We start from the raw sequence: 25,787 nt of genomic DNA on the forward strand, positions 1-25,787 counted from the left end.
TTTTTCATGTAGTGGATCATTTTTTTAGGCTGTTCTCTTTTTTTTCTTACAGTGGATAATTTTTTGGGCTGTTCTCTTTTTTTCTTGTAGTAGATAATTTTTTTCATCTAGTGGATAATTTTTTTAGGCTGTTCTCTTTTTTTTCTTATAGTGGATAATTTTTTTGGGCTGTTCTCTTTTTTTTTTCTTGTAGTAGATAATTTTTTTCATCTAGTGGATAATTTTTTTAGGCTGTTCTCTTTTTTTCTTTTAGTAGATAATTTTTTTCATGTAGTGGATCATTTTTTTAGGCTGTTCTCTTTTTTTTCTTATAGTGGATAATTTTTTGGGGGCTGTTCTCTTTTTTTCCTTGTAGATAATTTTTTTCATCTAGTGGATAATTTTTTAGGCTGTTCTCTTTTTTTTCTTATAGTGGATAATTTTTTGGGGCTGTTCTCTTTTTTTTCTTGTAGTAGATAATTTTTTTCATCTAGTGGATAATTTTTTTAGGCTGTTCTCTTTTTTTTTCTTGTAATAGATAATTTTTTTCGTCTAGTGGATAATTTTTTGGCCTGTTGCACCTCTGGGCCACCGTAGCTTTTCAGCATTATGCTCCTCGCCCTCTGGAACAGCCTGAAGGGAACCTCAGGGCCGCAGAGAATGTAGAAATTTTTAAAACCAGGCTCAAGACCCACCTTTTTAATTTGGCTTTTAACTAATGCCTCTGTTTTATCCACTCAAAGGTTTTATAGTTATATTTAATATATATATATATCTTAAGATTCTTTTAACCTGTTCTTCTGTTTTATCATTTTAACGTTTAATATTTTTATTATTTTCATATATGTCTTAAATTAGGTTCTTTTAATAAATTCTTTTATATCTTTTTAATGTTTCTTATTCTCCAGTGTTTCATCAGAGGGAGCCCTCCATGCCGGGGGGCGGCTGCGGACTCCGGGGGCTGTGGCACCTTCTCTCACTGGGTCTTTTCCTTTCTGGTGGGTGGGGGTCCCAGTTGGCCCTCTCCCACTAGTTGGGATGCGGTGCTGTGTCGCTGGTGCCTGGTTGCCGGGGTCGGCGGCTGCCCCCAGGTGTGGATGGCTCCCTGAGACAGCGCCTCCTCTTTTATTTTTACGTTTTTGTTCTGGTCTGCCCATGCTCAGCCAGTCTTTTTAAGTATGTGTGAGCTTGTGGGTTTGCGTGTGTGTGTGTGTGTGTGTGTGTGTGTGTGTGTGTGTGTGGGTGGGTGGGGGGTGGTACTGATTTTTAAACTGATATGTAAAGCACTTTGTGCTACAATTTTAATGTATGAAAAGTGCTATATAAATAAAGATTATCATTATTATTATTAAAGTGTAAGTTAGTTCAAGGGTCTAGAACTGTAGAGGCTCAACAACACAGATACTGAATAAAAGACACTCTTTAATACCAAACAGATACACTTTTTAAAGTTACTTTTACTTATTATTTTCATATATTGAGAAGAGAGCAACTGTATAAAAAAACACAGATAAAGAAAATTTGTGGGGAAAATACAATAAAACCTCAGGTTCTAGATGCTCATATGATTTTATCTGTATTTTTGGGGAATAAATTACAATAATAATGATTGAAAGTAAAAGCCTTTGAAATAACTGTACCATCAAACTCTATGATCATTGTATCTATAATCTGTTCATATGTCATGAATCAACATACTTATGTCAGGTGACGGACAGTAGAGAGGAGGGAGGAGGAAGAGGAGGAGGAAGAGGAGGAGGTAGAAGAGGAGAGGCTGTAAACTCACAGTTGAGGTTAAATAATGATGGATATGTTCGTCATTAGAATAACTTTGCAGAATGCATTAAATTCTTGCATTGTCTTTAAATATTCAGATATGCATTATAAACATGTCAATTACTGAATTATTTTTCTGACTATGATTGTTTACTTGTTTGATCAGCTCAACAAGACGTGAAATTATGATCGCAAATGCAAAAAAATATTAACTTTCAGGAGTGAGTGCTGCCTTGGAGCACTTTAGTGTCCACACCAATGTCCAAATCAAACCTACTCCTTTGATTAGTTGAATTAACTTACGGGGTTTTTTCTTTATTTTCAGACACTTAGAGGCTGTTTGGGTTCCAACCTTATATTTATTTGTGACTTAGATTCTTGGAGGTCGGAGGTCCTTCTGCAAAAACCTTATAATTTAGTATCATCTTTGGTTCATTTGTTTTATCATATGGGACTCATTTTTCCCAAACTAAGGGTCCAGACCCGTGATAAGTCATTGAATTCCTTGTATTGCAGAAAAATATTCAACACTCTTATGACATACAATGGTATATTAGTGCCATTTTAGATCAAACTAAAGAAAACTAAGAGTTGGGGAAGACAGGTAATATTTAAAGGAAAGAGTTCAAAGAGATTAAACTCATTAATTTTACAAAAAAGACAAACATGATGTTCTCTGAGATGAAAACTCAAAATTACAAGAAAAAAAAAAAAAAAAAACCTGTCCTCGACACTATAGAATTATAAATTTACAAGAAAAATGATTGATTGAAGTTGTAACATTATTAGAAAAACATCTTTGAAAGATTTTGATCGAAAAATCCCCCAAAACTACAAGAAAAAAAATTACATACTCCAAAATTATGAAGTCATAAATTCACTAGAAAAACTCATCAATTCAAGATTGAAATTGTACATTTATTAGGAAAACAACTTAATTATTATTTGAGATTGAACAAAAATTTCACAAATTTACCATAAAAAAATATCCTCAAGTCTCCTCATTTCCTGGCGTCTGAAAAAATATGTTTTACAGCCTGGATACACCGTTGTGATTTTTTCTAAACACGTTAACATCCAGTTTATTAACATTTAAAGTAATTTAGAGAGCTGTTTTTACTTGACAGAAAAGATGGGGAATTGTAAATCTGAAAAAGGAAATGGAGCTGTCCAACAAATTTAGTTAAATGAAAAAGTATATTATTTGCAACAGATATGCAGTATTAGTAAAGTTGCATCAATTTCTCATACTTTGTAACATACTTTAATTTTTTTTTTTTTTTTTCTCTTTTTATTGAAAGAATTCAGATTTTTTTTTTTTTTCATACATTGAAAAAACAAACACAAACTATGCACATCCAGAGAGTGGGTGTAAAAAAAAAACAAAACAAAAACATTTACAGCAGCTCATCATGGTCCTGGTATACAGGATCTCAAAGTAAAGAATCAATGTATAAATAAAGATAAATAAAAACACAAAAACTTATTTCCTTCAGAGGATTTTGGGTTCATTTTCATGCATTCATCTCAAATGCTTCACATATCTCACCCATCGCTCCCAGTGTTGCACAAAAAAATCCATCTTCAAATTTACAGTGAAGTTTATTCTTTCCATCCCATAAATTCCATTATTTATGTCTATCCAATTATTTATTGTCGGTTCTTCTTGTGTCATCCATCGTTTAGTTATTGCTTTTTTTCCTGCAGCTAGTAGTATGCTGAATAAGTATCTGTTTATGTTTTTGACCTCTGGAGAAATGTATCCCAAATACATGGTTTTGAAATCAAAAGGTAAGTAGGTATTAAGAAGGATTTTTATGGCTTTATGTATTTCTTTCCAATAATGATTAATTTTTGGGCATTCCCAGAATATGTGGAAATGATATGCTGTGTGGCAGCTACAATTCCTCCAGCATTGTGAATTCCCATTTGTATAGTGCAGGGGTCACCAATCCTGGTCCTCGAGGGCCGGAATCCTGCATGTTTTAGATGTATCCCTCTTCCAACACACCTGATTCAAATGATGAGTCTATCATCAAGCTCTGCAGAAGCCTGATAATGGCCGTCAGGTGTGGAAACATCTAAAACATGCAGGATACCGGCCCTCGAGGACTAGGACTGGTGACCCCTGGTATAGTGTGACTTATGGCTAGGGGTAATAAAGAAACGAGTTACGTTTATCCAACAGAATCGTAACGTAACAAACAGAAATTCTCATAATCGGACCAGATGCCTTCTCCGCTTCAGTTGAGCAGTTTATTGGTTCCCTCTACTCAAACATCACACCCACTGTTAAAAACCTTGGTATCATCTTTGACCAGCATCTGTCTTTCAAACACCATGTCACTAAGCTCGTCCAGTCCTGTTTCCTCCAACTCGGAAATATTGCCAAAATCAGACCCATCCTCTCCCCTTCTGACCTCCAGCTCCTCATCCACACCTTCATTTTCTCCCGTCTAGACTATTGCAACTCACTCTTCACCTGCCTCAACCAGAACTCCCTTAATCGTCTACAGTTAGTTCAAAATTCAGCCGCCAGGTTGTTAACACGCACCAGTCGTCGGTCCCACATCACTCCAGTACTCGCATCCCTACATTGGCTTCCAATAAAATTCCGCATCCACTTCAAAATACTCCGAATGACTTTTAAAGCCCTGCACAACCTCGCCCCACTTCCATTTCTGACCTCCTAGTTTCCTACTCACCGCCACGACCGCTCTATTCATCAAACATTAACCTCCTATCCATCCCCCGCTCCAACTTCTCAACAAAAGGCAACCGTGCTTTTGCAATTCTGGCCCCAACCCTCTGGAATAGTTTTCCCCATCACATCAGATCATCAGATTCTATAGACACCTTCAAGCAACTCTTAAAAACTCACTTTTATAAACAAGCATTTCATTAAATCAGGACAGTGTAGTGTGTGTGTGTGTGTGTGTGTGTGTGTGTGTGTGTGTGTGTGTGTGTGTGTGTGCGCGTATGCATGTATTTGTGTATGGAGGTTTGTTTACATCTATATTGTGTCTGTGTATTGGTGTATTAAGTGTTGGTTATGGGTCTGTCTTAGGGGTTGTTTGGGACATATGTGGCCATGGTGTTCGTTCAGTGTGTGTTGCTTGTGCCAGACAGTTTGTATCTGCATAGTCACAAGTGTTTGCTCCTGGAGGATTCTGTTGGGTTTCTGTAAATTGGCTTAGAGTCTGGTTTGGACCAACTCTATATATAAAGTGTCATGAGATAACTTTTTTGTTGTGATCTGGCGCTATATAAATAAAATTTGATTGATTGAGTGATTTGATTGGTTTTCCCCTGTAAGTCGCTGTGGAAAAAAGACGTCTGCCAAATGCATAAACATAAACATAAACATATTGAAAGTGTTTTCTTATTCTTGTCTTTCCTATTTGTTCTTATCTATCTCTCCTTTATGTGAAGCACTTTGTATCATGTTGTTTTAAAAAGTGCTGAATAAATAAAGCTTTACTTACTTACTTACTTACTTACTTACTTACTATACTTTAATTTTTAAGAGTACATTTTTTTGGGTCAAATATTCTCATTTTTAGTTTTCCACCGACAGAGGGCGCTGCTGTCACTTTCCGGATAAGGACACGTCACTACACTGAAGCGGCAAGGTACGGAACAAAGTTTGACTGACAGCAGGACAACCAATCAAACTACCATAGTGTTACCGTAGTGCAGCGTTCGACCAATAAACACGTAGCATAAGGAGATAGGGGCGGGATTAGTTTAAGTGAAGGTTGTGTGTGAAAAGTGTATGAGTAACAGGAGCGGAGCGGGTGAGTCTGTCACAGCATGAAATATTCAGCTGTTAGCACGTTTAAGATCTAAAGTGTTGTTTTGAGCTGTTGTCCTGCTTTTGTGTGTGATGTAGCTCCTGCTGTTTAGAGAAGAAGTCAGAGAAGAGATGTAGCAGTGTAGTATTCATTGTACAGTTAGCATATTAGCATCGCTAGCTGCTCATACAGCCTCAGTAGCATCAGTACTAGCCGGCCGCACACTGGCTAAAAGATGCTCCTGACACTCATCAATGTTTGCATTTATCTTAGATTTGCAAGTAAAGTTTACCAGCCGCTAGTTATTAAAATTTGAGCCGCTGTTTCCTTCCTAGCTGTGGCTGTTGTGTTGAATGGGTGTCTGACTAACTGTGAATCGCTTAAAGTTAGCATTAAATAAGGCTGTGCTAGCTTTAAAGTTAACATTTCCTGTGCAAATATGTTGATGTAATTTGTAAAATAGGAATAGGAATAGCAGAAATCAGTGCAGAGGTTGTCCAGAGTAGCTGCTTCCTGGTTCCTGACGCTACATTTTACTGCGTGGCCTTATCTGGTTGGACTGGACGTCAAGTTTACTGGAACAGCTGGAATACTTGGGTTTATGTAGAATATAAGTCTGTATGTCTGACTTGACTAGAAGATCTTTACATTTAGTTGCCTTACATGAAGCTTCTCAGTGATTTAAAACGTGCTGATTCTATACAAAGACCTTATTCATGTTTTTCAGAAGGGACAGATGCAGCACATGGAGATAAACTGAAATCAGCTCTCCACTTTTAGTATCTTATTGTTCATAAAGCAGGCTCATTTACAGCATCCATTCATTATAAGGGCTTTTATGATAGTAAGCATTAATAAGTAAAACTTAAGAGTCCAAATACGAGACAAGAGATGGAATAAATGCCATGAAAGGGTGAAGAATATACGCAGAAGCACAAGAAAATATACTGGCTACAAATGCATAATAAGATAAAACAAAAGATTTTCATGAAAAGTTAATAAATTGTACTCCAAAAATATGATAAGGTTAGATGAGCTACATAGATAAGGGTACACACTGCAGGACATTATGGTTAACATTCTGACACCAGTACCAGTTTGTTGCACTGAGTTACAGATAAAAATCTGAGCTAAAGAAGTTTTACAGAATAAAATGTTTGATTGCAACATAAAGTACTTGTGGTGTGTTCACTGCAGTTCTGTAATTTATTAATTTCCTCAACATTGATTCGGAACAATTCACCCATTTCAACATCTGCAAAATTTAAACTCTGTGGTGATACTACTGTATTTATGTTTTGTCTTCGCTGTTCAAGGCTTGATTGTGAAGTTGCCTTATTTTTTTTTTTTTTTACTCTAAATCTTAACATGATTTCTTTTCTTTGACAGGTAGTACGGTGAGCTGTCCCTAACCTCGCCAAAATGACCAAGCTGGGCTTCTTGCGTTTGTCCTATGAGAAACAGGACACGCTGCTGAAGCTGCTCATCCTGTCTATGGCTGCTGTCCTTTGTGAGTCCTCTGCATTCAAGACACTATGAGAATTCTACGGTAACAGCATTATCTCCCATTATATTAAAAAGTAATCATCTGTGTGCTCTGTCTCTGTTTAGCATTCTCCACCAGACTGTTCTCTGTGTTGAGGTTTGAAAGCGTCATCCATGAATTTGATCCGTGAGTGCAGCTTCTCTTATGTTATTTATGTCTTTCTGAGGATTTTTACTTGAGTGAACGAACGTCTCTCATTCATGTTCATCTCACCGTCAGGTATTTCAACTACCGTACCACCCGCTTCTTGGCAGAAGAAGGATTTTATAAGTTTCATAACTGGTTCGATGACAGGGCATGGTATCCTCTCGGGAGGATTATTGGTGGCACCATCTATCCAGGTAAGATTCTGAAGAAGGCATAACAAGTGGGCAAGTACAGGCATTTTAATTGGTCTGATTTATAGCTGGACCAGTGCCCCGTGTCCCATCTCCCATTAAAATGCCATTTCAGACACCACCTCAGATAAAATACTGTAAAATGAATGTTGAGAGCATAAAAGCCAAATGACTTTCCCAGATCAATCTGTGGTCCTCAGCGATCTTCTTGCAAGTTTTGTTCTGAGGTAGTGTGGCTCCTGTTCATTATCTATTCTAGCTTTTCCAGAGTTTTGCACTGTGGTTAGTAAATGTTTTGTGAGAAAAAACTTTTGGATGTAAGGCCAGAAACCTTGGGAATACCATGGAACCAAGAAATTTTTGAAGTCTTCTGAAAATGTAGGAGAGATCTTGGCTGGATAGAATGTAGAAAGCCAGATTGTGATTACTTTGACACATATGATAAAGGTTATATGAGCTACAGTTTAAGTGAGGTAGTCTGTACATTTGGTTTTCACTGTACTTTGTACTTGATATACTTTTAAGGGGATCAGTGCAATCATTTTTATTTTATTTAACCTTTAATTAACCAGGCAAGACAGATTAAGAAATCATACTTATTTACAACTGTGGCCTGGCAAAAGACAGGGCCTTTTGAGGGAGAGGGAAAAGGGAGCTAAAAAAACAAGATTAAAATTAAACAAATATGGTAATCAAAAAACTAGACTGAATTAACATATCAATAAATATTTACAAAGAGAAACAGGACAGACTAGAAGCAGCATTAACAGAATAATAGAATGTATACTTATGTGTGCTTGTTTTTTTTTTACCCACAATCTACTTATTTGACCTTTTTAGTTTTGTATTTGTATAATAGGTTTTATCTGAGTCACATGTTGGATGGCACTTTTGATTACGTTGTACATGTTACAATGCAACAATTACAGTAAATCTGTTCTATTCTGTTCTATTTTATTCAACCTTACTTATTGACATGATGCTGAATATCTGTTGAATCTGAGATGATACCAGAACCACTCTGCTCTCCGTCTACAGGACTGATGATCACCTCTGCCGTCCTGTATCACGTCCTACATTTTTTTCACATCACCATCGACATCCGTAATGTTTGTGTGTTCCTGGCTCCCTTGTTTTCCTCTTTTACCGCCATCGTCACCTACCACTTCACCAAGGAGCTGAAGGTATCGCTGCTAATAAAACACTCACACAAACCATCACTGAGGGTTAGAAGCTGTAAAGATACTTTTAAAATGTCATTCCTCTGTTGAATGTATACCGGGGATAAGTCATGTTTGTAAGTAAGTAAGTAAGTAAATTTTATTTATAGAGCACTTTTTACAGAGTCACAAAGTGCTTTATCAAATCAAATCAAAATCAAATCAAATTTACAGAAACCCAACAGAATCCTCCAGGAGCAAACACTTGTGATTGGTGACAGTGTTACTGCTGTCACATTACACACAGGTGTCAAACATACGCGGGCCATCCCACCGGCCATTTCGGCCAGTGGGATGAATTTTTGAAACGCAAAAATGACACAGAAGATATTAACAATCAGGGGTGTTCTTTTTAAATCTTTTAACTTCATATTCCACATACAGACCAGTATGATCTGAAGTGGATCAGACCATGAAAGTACTATCATAATAGCCTATAACTAATGAAAACTCCAAATTTTTCTCTTTTTGTTATACTGGAAAAGGTAAAATTCCATAAAAATATTGATATTTACAAAGTATCCTTTCACAAAAAATGTGAATAACCTGAACAAATATGAACAACGTGAAATGTCTTAATAGAAGTAAGTGCAGTTATACCAATATTCTGTCTGCTACCATATGTTTTGTGTATTTGTAGATCTACTGTGATTTATAAGTTGTAATGCACATGTGTAAATGATAAACAGTAAAAGTGCACTTATTTTTCTTAAGAAATGTCAGCTTGTTCATATTTTTTAGGAAACTTTGTAGATGTAAACACTTTCATAGTGTAATTTTACTTTTTTCACTGTTATTTTACTGGTCTGATCCACTTGGGATCATATTGGGCTGAATGTGAACTAAAATAAGTTTGACACCCCTGCGTTACACACATTTGGAGGTAAATGGAATGCTTAACTGTGACTCATCGGCCTTTTTCTGTCATCAGGATGCAGGAGCTGGGCTTCTCGCTGCAGCTATGATCGCTGTGGTTCCTGGTTACATCTCCCGTTCAGTTGCTGGTTCTTACGATAATGAAGGTATGGAACATGTCATACCGATGCTCTGTTATCAGCAAAAAATACCCGGGCTGTTTGGTCAGACCTGTTCTGTCTCCCACAGGTATTGCCATCTTCTGCATGCTGTTGACCTACTACATGTGGATCAAAGCCGTCAAATCCGGGTCCGTGTACTGGTCCTCCATGTGTGCGTTGGCGTACTTCTACATGGTGAGCAGCTGTCATGTCCAACATACGGCCCACCAAAGGGTCCAATCCGGCCTGTGGGATGAATCTGTGAAGTCTGAAAATTAGACTGAAGATACTAACAGTCAAGGATGTTAAAATCATTTTAGTTCAGGTTCCACGTACAGACAAATATGGTCTAAAGTGGGTCAGACCAGTATAAAAGAACATAACCTATAAATAATGACAACTACAATTTTTTCTTTTGTTTCAGTGCACGCACTCACTGCACACTTCTTACTTTATTATTAATATTATTGAACTTTTTTGTCATTTTAGTCACTTTAACGAACTTTTATTAATTTTTTTTATGTTACTATTTTTCTATGGTATTTGATGCATATTGTCGTGTGCTGCCGTATAGTTGAATTTCCGTCTTGGGGGATCATTATAGCATAGCTTATCTTATTTTAGTTTAGCTTAGCTTAGCTTAAAAAAGTTAAATTATATGAAAATGTTTATATTTACAAACTATCCTTTCACAAAAATGTGAATAACATGAACAACCTGAAATGTCTTAAGTGCAATTTTAACAATATTCTGTCTGTTATTGGAGGTTTTGTGTATTTGTAGATCCACTGTGATCAGTAAGTTGCAATGCACATGTAAATGAAAAGCTTAGGCAGAATATTGTTAAAATTGCACTTATTTTTCTTAAGAAATTTTGGGTTGTTTATGTCATTCACATTTTTTAAAGAATAGTTTGTAGGTGTAAACATTCTCATAATGTAACTTAACTTTTTCACTCGAAGACATAGAGAAAAGTTTAGAGTCGACATTATTTCTAGGTTATTATGTTGTTATTTTACTGGGTTGACCTGTTTGACATCATATTGGGCTGAACGTGGAACCTGACCTATAATAAGTGTGAGATCCCTGCTCTAAGGAGTTTCTGCAGAGCTCATATTCAGGTGTTTGTGGTCATGTAGGTTTCTTCATGGGGTGGATACGTGTTCCTGATCAACCTCATCCCCCTCCACGTCCTGGTTCTGATGCTGACAGGCAGATTCTCTCACCGCATCTATGTGGCGTACTGCACCGTCTACTGCCTCGGCACCATCCTCTCCATGCAGATCTCATTCGTGGGTTTCCAGGTAAAGACGAGTCTAATCCTTCAGTTACACCATAAAAACAAAAGGTTTGACTCAGTGAACCTGTTTACATGCACACCAATATACTCAGAGCATTAGCCAATTTCTGGAGTTATCGGACTATTAATGATCGTGTAAACAGGATAATCTAATATGTTTTATCAGATAACAGCAGTAATCTGAGTATGAGAAATCAGATTAACGCCTGGATTTTTCCTCAGTACTCAGATGTCTTTCTGCATGTACACAGGTTAATCTGATTTATTTAGTTGTTTTACATCTTTGTATGTGTAAAACAATTTAAATCATAGAAACTGGAAATTACATAGTCAAACATGAGCGGAAGACAACAGGAAGTTTGTGTTTACCGTCACTACATACGTACTCAAAGAAGTCCGATAATGGACTGGAGGGTTGAAAGCAGGATTTTCAATTACTGCATTTCTTAAATGCAGTAGATCTGATTATTACATTATCCAATTTCTCCCAGTTATTGGATTTTTATGCTCATGTAAACGGGTTCAATGTAACAAAGAAGCGTCTGAAACAAGGTTAAAACACTAATAGTTGTAATGAATCTTAGTTCTCTACAAAAAATATGAGTAGAATTAATGAAATAATGACAAACATTTTATGTTTTAGCTGAGGATGTAAAGAAAAGCACTAAAAATTAATTTAAAAAAGGAATAAATTAAAGTATTGATATTTATCCTTTTAAGGTCCAGCCCTCGCTACTCTGTATTTATGAATCAATACATTTTCTGATTAGGTTAGATGTAGTGGCTTTACCTTTAGCCACTACTATGGTGTGGAAGGGTTCAACTTGTATTTTTGACGCGTACATGAATGAATGTCTGGATGGTTTTCTTTGTCTTTGGATTTGCCAATTCATTTATTGACAAATATCAAGTCCAACCGTTCAAAATAGGTCACAATCGTCATTCAAAATATTCTCTATAAATAAACAAAATAGGCTACTTAATATAAAAAAAACACTGAAAACACAGACCAACTGAATTTACGCTGTGGCTCACGGTCAGAAAATTGTTTGGGGCTGTCCTCACACACACCGCCCACATCACACAGCAGGTATTTGTAACCTCACAACTAGGGATGTAACAATTACCAGTATAACAATAAACCGCGGTAAAATTGCCAATGGTTTGTATTACCGTTTAAATTCTAATTATCATGATAACCGTGTTTGATTACCGCACTTTTAGGGAAAAAACCCTATGTAAAGATCTGCTTTTATGTCAAATATTTGAGTATAGTTTTAATTTATTACAATTTTGATTTTCTACACCTAATACTTGGAACCAATATTCACTTTTAAAATCTTTGAAAAGGTTCGTAAAGCATCTTTGTGTTATTTATGCAATAAATTCTATATATTTTTCAAATTGGATTTTATATATATTTTTTGTGATTTCTGGCCTTTTATGTTGATATAGTAGGTTAAAGAGAAAAAAATAACAGGCAGATGATATAGATGAAGTTGTGCTGAAAAAAAAGATACCAAACATGGGTATAGTAAACATTTATTTATATAGAATATAAAGGTGAAATCAAAAGTATTAAAAAAACGGCCAAAATAAACTCAGACTCCTAAGGGTTAATACTTTTTTTTCAAAATTCAACTTGGTTAAATTATTTCAGTGTGTGTATTAGTACTTTTTGAACATTTTGAGCACAATTTCAACAATACGGCGATAATAATGATAACCGTGATAATTTTGGTCACAATAACCGTGATATGAAATTTTCATATTGTTGCATCCCTACTCACAACACCCGTACCAACACCCATGATGAATTGCACATGTGGTCATCATCACAGCCACACCCACTACACAATTATTAAATTAAGGTCAAAACAAAAAAAGGAATAAACAAACAAACATGTATTTTGGCTCCAACATTAGATGTGTTAATTTTTCCTTCACAGGAAAATTTTCACAATCTGTACAGCCACGAGAATACAGCTCATCACCCACAAACATGTAACACAAACTCAAAAACAGCCAGTCCACTCCATGTACCCGCCCAAAACAGCAAAGACAACAGTTCACGTTCGTTTCTGTGTTTCCTGTTTCCAGCCGGTGCAGTCGTCCGAACACATGGCGGCCTTCGGGATGTTTGGCTTGTGTCAGATTCACGCCTTTGTGGATTATCTGCGCAGTAAACTCAACGCCCAGCAGTTTGAGGTGCTGTTCAAGAGCGTCATCTCCCTGGTGGGCTTCATCCTGTTGTCGGTGGGAACTGTCCTCATGCTCACCGGTGAGAGGGTCAACGACGCGCCGTCAGACGGATTCACATGATTCACGCTGTATCAGCAGAAGTTCTTCAGTCTCAGACCAGTCACTGTTGTTTGTGTTGGTTCCTTCAGGTAAGATTTCTCCGTGGACCGGCCGTTTCTACTCCCTGCTGGACCCGTCCTACGCCAAGAACAACATCCCCATCATCGCCTCTGTCTCTGAGCACCAGCCCACCACCTGGTCCTCGTACTACTTCGACCTCCAGCTGCTGGTCTTCATGTTCCCAGGTAAAGCTTCACTCGGCAGATGGCGTGGGATCGCTACATTTATAGCTCACTGATGAAACTACTGATCGGATTCATTTCAAATTTTATATGTAGCTGCCATGGGACAATGTCTACAAAGTTTGTTCACAGTTTTAAGGAATTTGGAATTTTTTTTTTTTTTTTTTTACAAATTTTTGAAATATTAAAAATGTGCCTTTCCAGTGCAATCTAGTCCAACTTTATTTATAAAGCACTTTAAAAAAACAACCATAGTGGACCAAAGTGTTGTACAGAAAAATAAATAAAAAGCAAAATAACAGAGTAAAATGTAAGAATAGATTAAAAGACATAGAACAACTGTAAAAATAACATTAAAAAAATAATAAAATAAATAAAAATACAGAAGAATACATAAAACCTAAATAAAAGAATAAAAATACAAGACAAGATTAAAACATAAAAAGCTGTACAATTTAAAAACAACTACAAATAAGAACAATAAATCAATACCAAATAAAACAATTGAAGAAAAATAAATACATTCAAACATCTCACATGGTTTCAAAAGCCAAGGAGAAAAAGTCTTTGCTTATAATGGTCCATATTTTGATGGTTTATAACATGTAAACGGTTACAGATATCAATGTAGTTACTATTGAGCACTGATAGGAAGTCATACATGGACTTTCATTTGGGTCCATGACCTTTGACCTTGAAGGGTCAAACTTAAGGTCATCAATGTCATATTTCAACAGTCTTCTCTGAAACTACTGGTTGGATACATTTCAAATTTTTTGATGTGTCTTCCTTGGGACAATGTCTACAAGGACTGTTCAGAGTTTTGTTTTGTTTTGTTTTGTTTTGTTTTTTATTTATTTATTTATTTATTTATTAGATTTTTTGATGTTTTTGAAATATAAAAAATGTACCTTTACTTATAATGGTCCATATTTTAATGGTTTATAACATCTAAATGGTTACAGATATCAATATAGTTCCTATTGATCCCTGATAGATGTCATATATGAACTTGACTTGAGTTCTCCTCCAGTTAAAGTACCACCCACCTCTTTTGGGAGATTGATCTCCTGCATTCAGACCACAGAACTTTAACATAGAACAGAACCTGACAACCTCATAAATTCCACTGGGCATTGATTCTTTGTAGAACTCAAAGTTGAGAAACAGGGACATTGGGTCCATTTCTAACTGAACCGAAGCACTGATGACACCATTATCGTTAACCACAGACATGTTTTGACTGATTACGACCCTCTTTTCCCTTTAGTTGGTCTGTATTACTGCTTCAACAACCTGTCGGATGCGAGGATCTTCATCATCATGTACGGAGTCACCAGCATGTACTTCTCAGCCGTCATGGTACGTACTTCACCAGAAACTCAATAGTACTGTCCTCAGACGTTCCAGTACTAATACAACACTGAAAATACTCCAATACGCATCAAAGTACTGCATTCAAAGTCTACTTTAACTGAAAGGTTGCAGGTATTATCAGTAAAATGTGGTTTTCAGTGCCGTGATTGTGTAGTAAAATCAACGTTTTACCATTATATCTGATATTTTTGAGTAATTTTATCTGTACCTTTTGAGCTCATTTGACTTTATGAACTGTGGGTAATTTAATATACATCAATACATCTATAAGATCACCATATATTTGTATTTCTGTCTTGTGGGATTCATTTATCTATAAGTTTTCAAGAGCTCAGACCTGTTTTCAGTTTTTTGATGAGTTTTTAAGAAAAGGACTATTTCCTCATGTCATAAAAGAAAACTGAAAATGTGAAAAAATTGAGTTAATCACAGACATTTGAAATTAGAGCGTCTTTTCCCGCATTTTGCAAACAATTTATGATGTAAATAGATTTTCTGGCTTCATTAACTGAGGAAAAGGCTTAATTAAAAAAATTCTTTACTTATTAAAACCAAAAAAATATATAAATATAAAATATATATAAATATATATATATATATATTTATATATATATATATATATATATATATATATATATGAGGGAACAAATATTTTTATATTTAGTACATTACAAGAAGAAAACAAGTTTATTGAATCAAGAACACTCTATTAGTTTTGATTTATTTAGGGTATATTTCATGAATTCAGTGGAAAAAACTTCAATCTGATTTATTTGATGCATCGCTCCGTCCTGCTTTAAATGAATTCATGTGTTTGACTGAGCAGGAAGGAGATGGAAAACTGTAAACTGAGAAGTAACTAAAGCTGTCAGACAAATAACGTGGAGTAAAAAGTAGAATATCTACCTCTGAGATGAAGTACAAGTACCCGTCTACCTCCCAAATGTAATACTTGGGAGTTTGTCCAATTTTAGACAAAAACCAGAATATAATAAAGTCTAACCACCACTTCCTGTTTGATGATCATGTGATTCTTCGCTGCGTCCTCAGGTGCGTCTGATGCTGGTTCTGGCGCCTGTCATGTGCATCCTGTCCGGCATCGGCGTGTCCCAGGTTCTGACCACGTACATGAAGAACCTGGACGTCAGCCGCCCAGACAAGAAGACCAAGAAGCAGCAGGACTCCACCTACCCCATCAAAAATGAGGTGGGGCATGAGAGTTGAAGACGACGGTTCCCAGATTTAACACACACCGTTCTGTTCGGGTCGTCGTGTTATGATCACTGTTGTGCAAGTTACTTCCAAACTGTAATCCATTACAGATTACTTGTTACTGTTATTTAAAAGTAATTCCTTCTCTCAGAATTGTAATGTGTTACATGACTCCTGTATTATTTTTAAGTTACATACACAGGCTTCACTTCTTAAAAAGTCTTACATTTACGGATCTGCATTTAATACCTTAAAAAAGTCTTTAAAATGTATTTACATTTGATATGGTAGGTCTTAGGTTATGTTGCCATAAACTATAAACCATAAACAGTATGGACTTCCACATTCGAGCAGTTTTAGTGAAGCAGACCCTCACACACACACACACAAACACACACAGTTGGAGTTACTATGAAATAGGCTGTAAAATGGGCATTCAATTCTGTTCTAAATAGTCTTAAAAGGGTCTTAAAAATTCTTAAATTAACTTGTAGAAACCTGTAGGAACCCTGCATACAGACTCTCATCGGCGTGTGCACAGTAGAAACCCCCCCATAAATTTGCTCCCTAAAGTACATGTGGACAGATAGCTCAGTAAGTAACGCTACAGTCTACGATGTTCGAATCCCAACAGGAACACTTGTATTTTTTTCAACATTTTACATGTTCAAGCAGGGGGCAGGGCTGAGGACATTAGTAGATGAATCCCCAATCGATAAAAAATTCTAACTAGTCATAGAAACGTTAGCCTACCTTGTCATTGCTGATCACAGGGGTCATGCTAATGCTAACTAGCTTCTGTAAAGCAGGGTTAGGATTAGTAGTGAGCATACGTCCATGTGGACAATGGACTATCTTCTGCCGTCTCCACCCATTAGCTGAACACCAACAGGAAATAGAACTGTACAGATACATTTTTGATTCCTTAAGGTCTCACAGTCTTACTGTTTTGGTTTTTTTTTTTCATTTGAACAATTAAATTATGGGGAAAAGTGTGTTGTAACACAAGCGCTATTGAACATGTACCGAGTAATGTATTACTAGAAATTGATTAGTGATGCCTTACACTACTGCGTTACAGTAAAAAGTAATCTGTTACTATAATGCATTACTTTTGTATGTGTTACTCCCAACCAGGGGTGTTAGAAAATATGGTTTCTGCAATATATCGTGATGTTTCATTTCACAATACTGTATCAATATTAAAAAGTACTGTATCGATATTTTTAGATATTTATTCAAATGCAGATATGGCAGAGGTTCATTTTTGTTTTTTGGTTTAATTTATTGGTTATATCTTATTTATTATTATTGACCACTGTTTTATTAAATAATGGTTATTTGAAGTATCCTTAAAGTACTTTTTACTGTCTGACAGGCAGATGTTAGTTCCTTTGTTGGGATTGCACAAAAATAATGTTCTGATGTTAGTTCTGAACTAATTGAATATGAACATTTGAACAGGATCTTAATCTGTAATGTCTGTAAAACAGAATTTAAATTTGAACACAGGAAAATTTTGTGATACAACATTAGATCCTGTTCTGATCAAATAAAAATGCGTTCAGTATTTGTGCAGATTTCTGGTGTAATTCAGTTCTTCCAGGAAATAATCATTTTTAAAAAAAGAAACAAACCAAAAATTGCCTTTTTAACAGTATCGTGATATATTGTGATAAATGGTATCGTGATCCTAGTATTGTGATTTGTATTGTATCGCTAGATTCTTGCCATTACACACCCCTACTTCCCACACTGACTATGATAGTCGTTGTTTCTCGTGTTAACAGGTCGCCAGTGGAATGATCCTGGTCATGGCGTTCTTCCTCATCACATACACCTTCCATTCCACCTGGGTGACCAGCGAAGCCTACTCCTCCCCCTCCATCGTCCTTTCAGCTCGCGGAGGCGACGGCAGCCGCATCATCTTCGACGACTTCAGAGAGGCTTATTACTGGCTGCGTCACAATACCCCTGAGGTCAGAAAACTGATGTTTGACGTGCACGGTGGTGGTCAAGCCTTCAGGCAGATGTTTGAGTCTAATGTTCTCTTTCCAGGACGCCAAAGTCATGTCATGGTGGGATTACGGCTACCAGATCACGGCCATGGCCAATCGGACCATTCTAGTGGACAATAACACATGGAACAACACGCACATATCCAGAGTTGGTCAGGTGAGCATCTGATCTAACACAGGGGTGGCAAACGTGCGGCTCGTGGGCCAAAAACAGGTCGCTGAAAGGTCCAATCTGACCCGCAGGGTGAATTAATGAAATGCAAAAATTACACAGAAGATATTAACAATCGAGGATGTTAAAGTAATTGTAGTTCAGGTTCCACAGACAGACCAAGTCAATCTAAAGCGGGTCGGACCAGTAAAATAGCTACTTGCGGTCGTGCTCTGAAAAATCGATCTCATCCACTATTACTCAATTATGCGAAATTAAAATGAAATTGATCTAAAATCGATCAAATCGATTTTTTTACCCAGCCCTAGTGGAAAGAGTGAAAAGGAAAATTGTTTACATTTCCAAACTATTCTTTCACCAAAAAAGGGAATAACATGACCAACCATGAACAACCTGAAATGTCTTTAGAAAAATAAGTTCAGTTTTAACAATTTTCTGCCTGTTACTAAATGTTTTGTGCCTTTGTAGATGCACTGTAAGTAAGTTGTAATATACATGTCTGAATTGATAAACTGAGGCATAAATTTGGTGTTCATGTTATTCAGTTTCACGTGTAAACATTTTCATAATGTAATTTAACTTTTTTCACTTTACAACATTTCGTAGTTGTCATTATTTCTTGGTAATAATGTTATTACGAGCACGTTGACCTGTGGGGAACCGCGGGTCATATGAATACAGATACCGAGGGACTGAAGTTAGTTAATGCGTTGTTTCCGTTTTTAACTTCATTTCCCACCATCCAGTGTGGTACTGCACTTCCCATCAACCGTCACAGGCATAGCAAGATGACTGTAAGGCTGTTGTATTCCAAAATTACTAATATCTCCCAAATATTGGTCCTATCAACTCACCGAGATATTTAATGTGGAGATGGGACCAAATTGGCCGGTGAAAACATCTCAGTTTCTCAGAACTTTGCAGACACACACACAGACACTCTGAGACCTTCCAGTATTATGAAATAGATTTTACTGGTCTGGTCCGGCCCACCTGAGATCATATTGGGCTGAATGAGGCCCCTGAGCTAAAATGACTTTGACATCCCTGATCCAGGACTTCACTATCATGTAGGAGAAGTGTTGGTCCACAGCCGGTGCAGATGAGTGAGTCTGGTTTATCTTTTCCAGGCCATGGCGTCGACAGAGGAAAGAGCCTACGAGATTATGAGGGAGCTGGATGTGAGCTACGTCCTGGTCATCTTTGGAGGCCTGACGGGATATTCCTCCGATGGTAAGGCAGAAGAGAGAGGGTTTATTAAAAGAGTCATATTTTGCTAAACCCACTTTTATTTATTAGTCTTTGGTTCATTTATTTGTGTATTTAGACCCTAATAGTTCATATAGTTTGAATTTGAACCCTCCAGGTGCTGCAAAGCTATCTTAATATTCATTTGGGCACAAATCAAGTGGATTTCTACAGCCCGTTTTAATTCCTTCTTAATTTGTTATGTTTTATAACAAGTTACGTCACGACATTTACACAAATAAGGTCAAGACTTCCGATGAACTTTTCTCAGAGTACGACATAATTGTTTATCAGCAGCAGCGGTTGTAGTCCAAACTGAAAATATGTCCAAACTTTGAGCCGATTACCTAAAATGTTCAGTTGTTGGTTGAACAGGACAGAGCAGCACAGCCAACAACCTGGAGGGGGCGGGGTCATGTGCATTTAAAGGGCCAGTGCTCCAAACCACCTTTCTGGTGTCATTACTCAGAAATAGGGTTGAAGATGGACCTGTGGAGTTGAATGAATGAAGAATTCAGACACAAGCAGAGCATTTACAGTTTATGTAGACCGCAGGGACATGTTTTAAAATGCATAATTCCATTTAAAAGAGCAAAATATTGCTCTGTTAAGTTCATTATGGCTTTGAATGTGTATAAACTGACTCAATGATGCTAACGGTCACTTTAAACCTCTGGTATCCCACCCATAGAGGCCCTTTAATCACTGAAAGCAAGTAATCTGCACAGTGCTGTAGTAATGTCAAAATGTTTTTCATAGCTTTTTTTTTTATTTCATCAACTCGAAAACTGTTTTTTTTGTTTGTTTTTTTTTTGTTTTTTTTACCAATATACTTTTTCAATATAAGCTAATGAATTGGCAGTTTATGGCAGCTTTTTGAGGCTTTTGGCTTCATTCAGACGGTAAGTAACACTGTCAGGTCATAGTACAGGTATGACTGGAAGGGTTTCTAGGTTAGATTTGAACTTGGTGGTTTGCTTAGAGCAGAAGAATGACAGCACACCAAAACCTACACAGAAATCAGTGCATTAAAGGTGTTGGTAATGGAGATGGTCATTAACTGAGTAACAGAAGGAAATCGAACTGAAGGACATACATTCATCACATACATTCAAAGTCATTTTAAATGATTGGGAAAAGGTTAAACCTGGATGTAGATGTTTTTCTAATTGATTGAATCAGGTTCTGCTTTGAGATGCTTTAAAGCAGGGGTCTCAAACATGTGGCCCGGGGGTCAAATGCGGCCCGCCAAAGGTTCCAATTTGGCCCACGGGATGAATTTGCAAAGTGCAAAAATTCCACAGTCAAGGCTGTGGAACTCATTTTAGTTCAGGTTCCACATACAGACCGATAATAGTATAATAATCTCCAAAAAATAATGACTCCATATTTTCTTCTTGGTTTGATGTGAAAAAGATAATATTACATTATGCCTATAAATAATGACAACTTCAAATATTTGATTTTGTTTTAGTGCAAAAAATAACATTAAATTATGGAAATACTTACATTTACAAACTATCCTATAACAATAAAATGTGAATAACCTGAACTAATATGAACAACCTGAAATGTCTAAAGAAAATGAAGCACAATTTGAACTCTTTTCTGCCAGTTCCTCAGTGTTTAGTGTCTTTGTAGATCTGATCCTTAATGCACATGTAGAAATGAGAAGTGGAGGCAGAATATTGTTAAAATTGCACTTATTTTTCTTGAGGAATTTCATTTTTTTCAGGTGATTCACAACTTTTTTGTTTGGATAGTCTATAAAAGTAAGTATTTTCATAATTTAATGGAGGTTTTTTTGCACTAAAACAAAGACAAAAATTTGCAGTTGTCATTATTTATTGGTAATTATGCTATAATTTTACTGGTCCGACCCACCTGTGATCAAGTTGGACTGAATGTGGAACCTGAAAGAAAATGAGTTTGAGAGCCCTGATTTAAAGGAACATTGTTGATGATAGTTTTAGTAGCTTTTATATTATCAGCGGTGTTTTATATGTATGTTTTTAGTTTAGCGTTTTATGACTGGCTTTAGAACTGAGTTTTACTGTGTGTTTTATGTCTCAATGAATCTTTTTTCCTAGTTAAATAAAGGTTGATAATAAATAGTCAGTTGAAATCAGCAGATGATCGACCACTAGAGGTGTAAGAAAATATCGGTTCTGCAATATATCGTGATATTTCATTTCATGATACTGTATCAATATTAAAAAGTACTATATTGATATTTTTAGGTATTTATTCAAATGCAGATATTGTGGAGGTTCATTTTTGTTTTTCTTTTTTGTTTATATTTTATTTATTATTATTTAACACTCTTTTAATAAATAATGTTAGTTCCTTTGTTGGGATTGAACTAAAATACTGTTATGATGTTAGTTCTGAACTAATAGAATATGAACATTTGAACAGAATGTCTGTAAAACATAATTTAAGTTTTAACAGAGGAAAATTGTGTGATATAGCATTAGATCCTGTTCTGATCAAATAAAATTGTATTTAGTATTTGTGCATTTTTCTGGTGTAATTCAATTCTTCAAGGAGATAACCATTTAAAAAAAGAAACAAACAAAAAATCACCTTTTTTACCATATTGTTATATATCGTATCGTGATCCTAGTATTGTGATTTGTGTCGTATCGCCAGATTCTTGCCGATACACAGCCCTATCGACCACAGAATAAAATGACCCCAACATCACAAAAGCACACCAGAGTTGAACACCTTCCATTGTACACCTGTCTTTATTAAATCTCTGCGTTCCAGACATTAACAAGTTTCTGTGGATGGTCCGAATCGGAGGAAGCACAGACACAGGAAAACACATCAAAGAGCACGACTACTACACACCCACCGGCGAGTTCAGAGTGGACCGCGAGGGTTCGCCTGTTCTGCTCAACTGCCTCATGTACAAGATGTGTTACTACCGCTTCGGACAGGTCTACACAGAGGCCAGTGAGTAACGCCACTACATCTGCTTTAATGGCTGGGACACAGTTTCATCTAAATGTAATTTCTGTTTCATAAGTTTATACTGTAAGTGTACGGATACAGACAAAACATCAGCCTCTGACTCCACTGTCCACTTAGTTCACATTAAATATAAAACCACGGAATATTCTGGGTGAATTCTGATCATTTCTTCAATTTTTTTTTTTTTTTTTTTCCCAGAGCGCCCACCTGGTTACGACAGAGTGAGAAATGCTGAGATCGGAAACAAAGACTTTGAGCTGGATGTTTTGGAGGAGGCCTACACGACAGAGCACTGGCTGGTTAGGATATACAAGGTACCATGAGCATCTGACACATTTGTCAACATTTTCTGACCCTGTTTTCGTTTGTTTTTCACTTCAGATATTAACAATCATTTTAGTTCAGCAGCCAAATTCAGCCCAATTCAACTTCAAATGGATCCGACTAGTAAATTGCAATCATTATAACCTATAAATAATGAGATTCAACATCAATCAGTCAGTCAATCAAATTTTATTTATATAGCGCCAAATTATAACAAAAGTTCTCTCATGACACTTTACATATAGAGTTGGTCCAAACCAGACTCTGAGCCAATTTACAGAAACCCAACAGAATCCTCCAGGAGAAAACACCAGTGACTGGTGACAGTGGAAGAAAAAACTACCTTTAACAGCAGAAACCTGGAGCAGAGCCAGACTGAGGGTGGTGGACGTCTGCCTGGACCAGTTGGGGTTAAAGAGAGAGAGTAAAGGAGGAGAAAAGAGAGAGCGATAGAGATAGAGACTGGGGGAGAAGGGGGGAAGTAGGGAGAGACACATGGATGCAGTTGATGCACAGATAATTGAACTAGAACATCTATGGAATATAGAATAAACACTATCAGAACTATATGGATAAGTGAGTGATGATGAAGGCAGGAGAGAGGCATGTTCATCCATCCTTTTTCGCTGTATGGATGTCTGCCTGTTCACTGTCTAAACTTGTTTTCCGTCTTCTAGGTCAAAGATCTGGACAACCGGGGCCTTTCTAGGACATAAAACCTTCCAATTGCAGTGAAAATCACCTTTATACCGTACAGCACTGAGAGCCTTCCCCTGTGGTCAGCAGATGCAGATGAGTGGGAAAAGAATGCTTTTGTACTTTTGTTTTGGGGAAGAAAATGCATCAAAGAGATTTTGGTTTTTTTGTGGATGATTTTTTTTTTTTTTATTATTTTGTTATAACAAAATGTCTCATCTGGGATCAGAGGGAGCTGGTGTCAAAACGTCCAGTCTGGTGTCAGGAAGTGTAACTCACCATTAAGTGGTTTCAAGAAAGCAGTGTTCATTTACGAGCGCTTTGGATTTTTACAATGTGGTTAAATAAAATGGGATTAAATGTGATTGACTTGTCATTGTGTTCCTCCTTAAAGCTCACGTTATTAAGTTTATATGAAGCTGGTACTTTAATAACAATAATAATAATAGATTACATTTCTATAGCGCTTTTCAAGACCCATAAAAACCCAAATGACCACCGCTGACCAAAAGCATTTACTGATCTGTGTTTAATATCTATTGATCCACTAATCCTATCAATACATGTAAATAATTGCTGTAAAATACAATTTGTCTCCTTTTCATGGTCATCAGATATGACCCATTTGGACATTCAGAAGCTCTGTAGTTACCGTGGAAACGGTCATCTTCTACAACATTGATTCACCAGTCAAACCCATGGAGTTGGATCAATGACAGTGGGTTTATGTTCAGTTAATGATGTTTTACTAAAAGTCCCTTTTTCTTCAGTTTTCTGTTTTTGGTGTAATAACCCTCAAATGTAATCTCCTCATGATGATTTAAGTACATGATCAGTAAATGAAATAAAGGAAAATACCTGATTTTCACTGAAAATTGCAAAATAGAGGACCATATTATGATAAATGGTGATAAGTCTCTTGAGAAAGGTTAAATAGAAAGAAAATTATTTGGGAACTGCCACAGAAATGGCACTGGGTCTTAACAAGCGTTGAACAAACGGCCCTTTGGCCAAAATACACTATATATCCAAAAGTATTCCCTCACCCATCCAAATACTCAGACTCAGGTGTTCCAGTCCCTTCCATGTCCACAGGTGTATTAAATCCAGCCCTAGGCATGCAGACTGCTTTTACAAACATTTGGGACAGAATGGGTCTCTCTCAGGAGCTCAGTGAATTCCAGCGTGGAACTGTGATAGGATGCCACCTGTGCAACAAATCCAGTGGTGACATTTCCTGGCTCCTAAATATTCCACAGTCAGCTGTCAGCTGGATTAGAAGAAAGTGGAAGTGTTTGGGAACGACAGCAACTCAGCCACGAAGTGGTAGGCCACGGAAACTGACGGAGCGGGGTCAGCGGATGCTGAGGCGCAGAGTGCGAAGAGGTGGACGACTTTCTGCAGAGTCAATGGTACAGACCTCCAAACTTCATGTGTCCTTCAGATTAGCTCCAGAACAGTGCGCACAGAGCTTCATGGAATGGGTTTCCGTGGCCGAGCAGCTGCATCCAAGCCATACATCAGCAAGTGCAATGCACAGCGGTGGATGCAGTGGTGTAAAGCACGCCGCCACTGGACTCTGCTTGGCCCCTTAGTTCCAGTGAAAGGAACTGGGAATGCTTCAGCAGACCAAGACATTTTGGACAATTCCATGCTCCCAACTTTGTGGGAACAGTTTGGAGCCGGCCCCTTCCTCTTCCAACATGACTGTGCACCAGTGCACAAAGCAAGGTCCATTTGGACATGGAGGACAGAGTCTGGTGTGGATGAACTGGACTGGCCTGCACACAGTCCTGACCTCAACCCCATAGAACACCTTTGGATGAATTAGAGCGCAGACTGAGAGCCAGGCCTTCTGTCCAACATCAGAGTGGGACCTCACAAATGCACTTCTGGAAGAATGGTCCAAAATTCCCATGAACACACTCCTAAACCTTGTGGACAGCCTTCCCAGAAGAGTTGAAGCTGTTAGAGCTGCAAAGGGTGGAGCCACGTCAGACTGAACCCATAGACGAGGAATGGGATGGACCTGAAACTCATATGAGTCAAAGCAGGTGAGTGAATACTGTTGGTAATATAGTGTAGGTCCACCAAGCATCCAGTCCAGCCCTTTAATGCGAAAATTACACTTCAGTCTAAGGTGTTGAACTGGTTTTAGTTTACGTTCCACATACACACCTGTGTGATCTCAAGTAAAATAACAGCATAAGCTAAAAATAATGACAACTACAATTTTTTTTCTTGGTTTA

General features: G+C 37.1%; 1 protein-coding gene across 1 annotated transcript; it reads left to right on the forward strand.

Moving 5' to 3' along the window:
- The first annotated feature begins 5,500 nt into the window (after positions 1–5,500).
- stt3a (STT3 oligosaccharyltransferase complex catalytic subunit A) lies at positions 5,501–23,903 on the forward strand. The gene is made up of 18 exons (XM_030153381.1): positions 5,501–5,552; positions 6,939–7,059; positions 7,161–7,221; positions 7,315–7,436; positions 8,472–8,617; positions 9,585–9,675; positions 9,758–9,864; positions 10,809–10,973; positions 13,070–13,250; positions 13,360–13,515; positions 14,783–14,874; positions 15,940–16,095; positions 17,892–18,080; positions 18,160–18,276; positions 19,422–19,524; positions 22,312–22,500; positions 22,717–22,832; positions 23,520–23,903. The coding sequence occupies exons 2-18, from the start codon at positions 6,972–6,974 to the stop codon at positions 23,556–23,558; spliced, it is 2,118 nt and encodes a 705-aa protein (XP_030009241.1). The 5' UTR covers positions 5,501–5,552; positions 6,939–6,971; the 3' UTR covers positions 23,559–23,903.
- The last annotated feature ends 1,884 nt before the right edge of the window (positions 23,904–25,787 follow it).

This window comes from Sphaeramia orbicularis, chromosome 14 (genome assembly GCF_902148855.1).
Source record: "Sphaeramia orbicularis chromosome 14, fSphaOr1.1, whole genome shotgun sequence".
Lineage (NCBI taxonomy): Eukaryota > Metazoa > Chordata > Actinopteri > Kurtiformes > Apogonidae > Sphaeramia > Sphaeramia orbicularis.

Coding starts and splice junctions, on each gene's coding strand:
- stt3a (XM_030153381.1), top strand. CDS start 6,972: ATGACCAAGCTGGGCTTCTTGCGTTTGTCCTATGAGAAACAGGACACG. Junction 9,865..10,808: donor CGTTGGCGTACTTCTACATG/GTGAGCAGCTGT, acceptor GTGGTCATGTAG/GTTTCTTCATGGGGTGGATA. Junction 16,096..17,891: donor CCTACCCCATCAAAAATGAG/GTGGGGCATGAG, acceptor TCGTGTTAACAG/GTCGCCAGTGGAATGATCCT.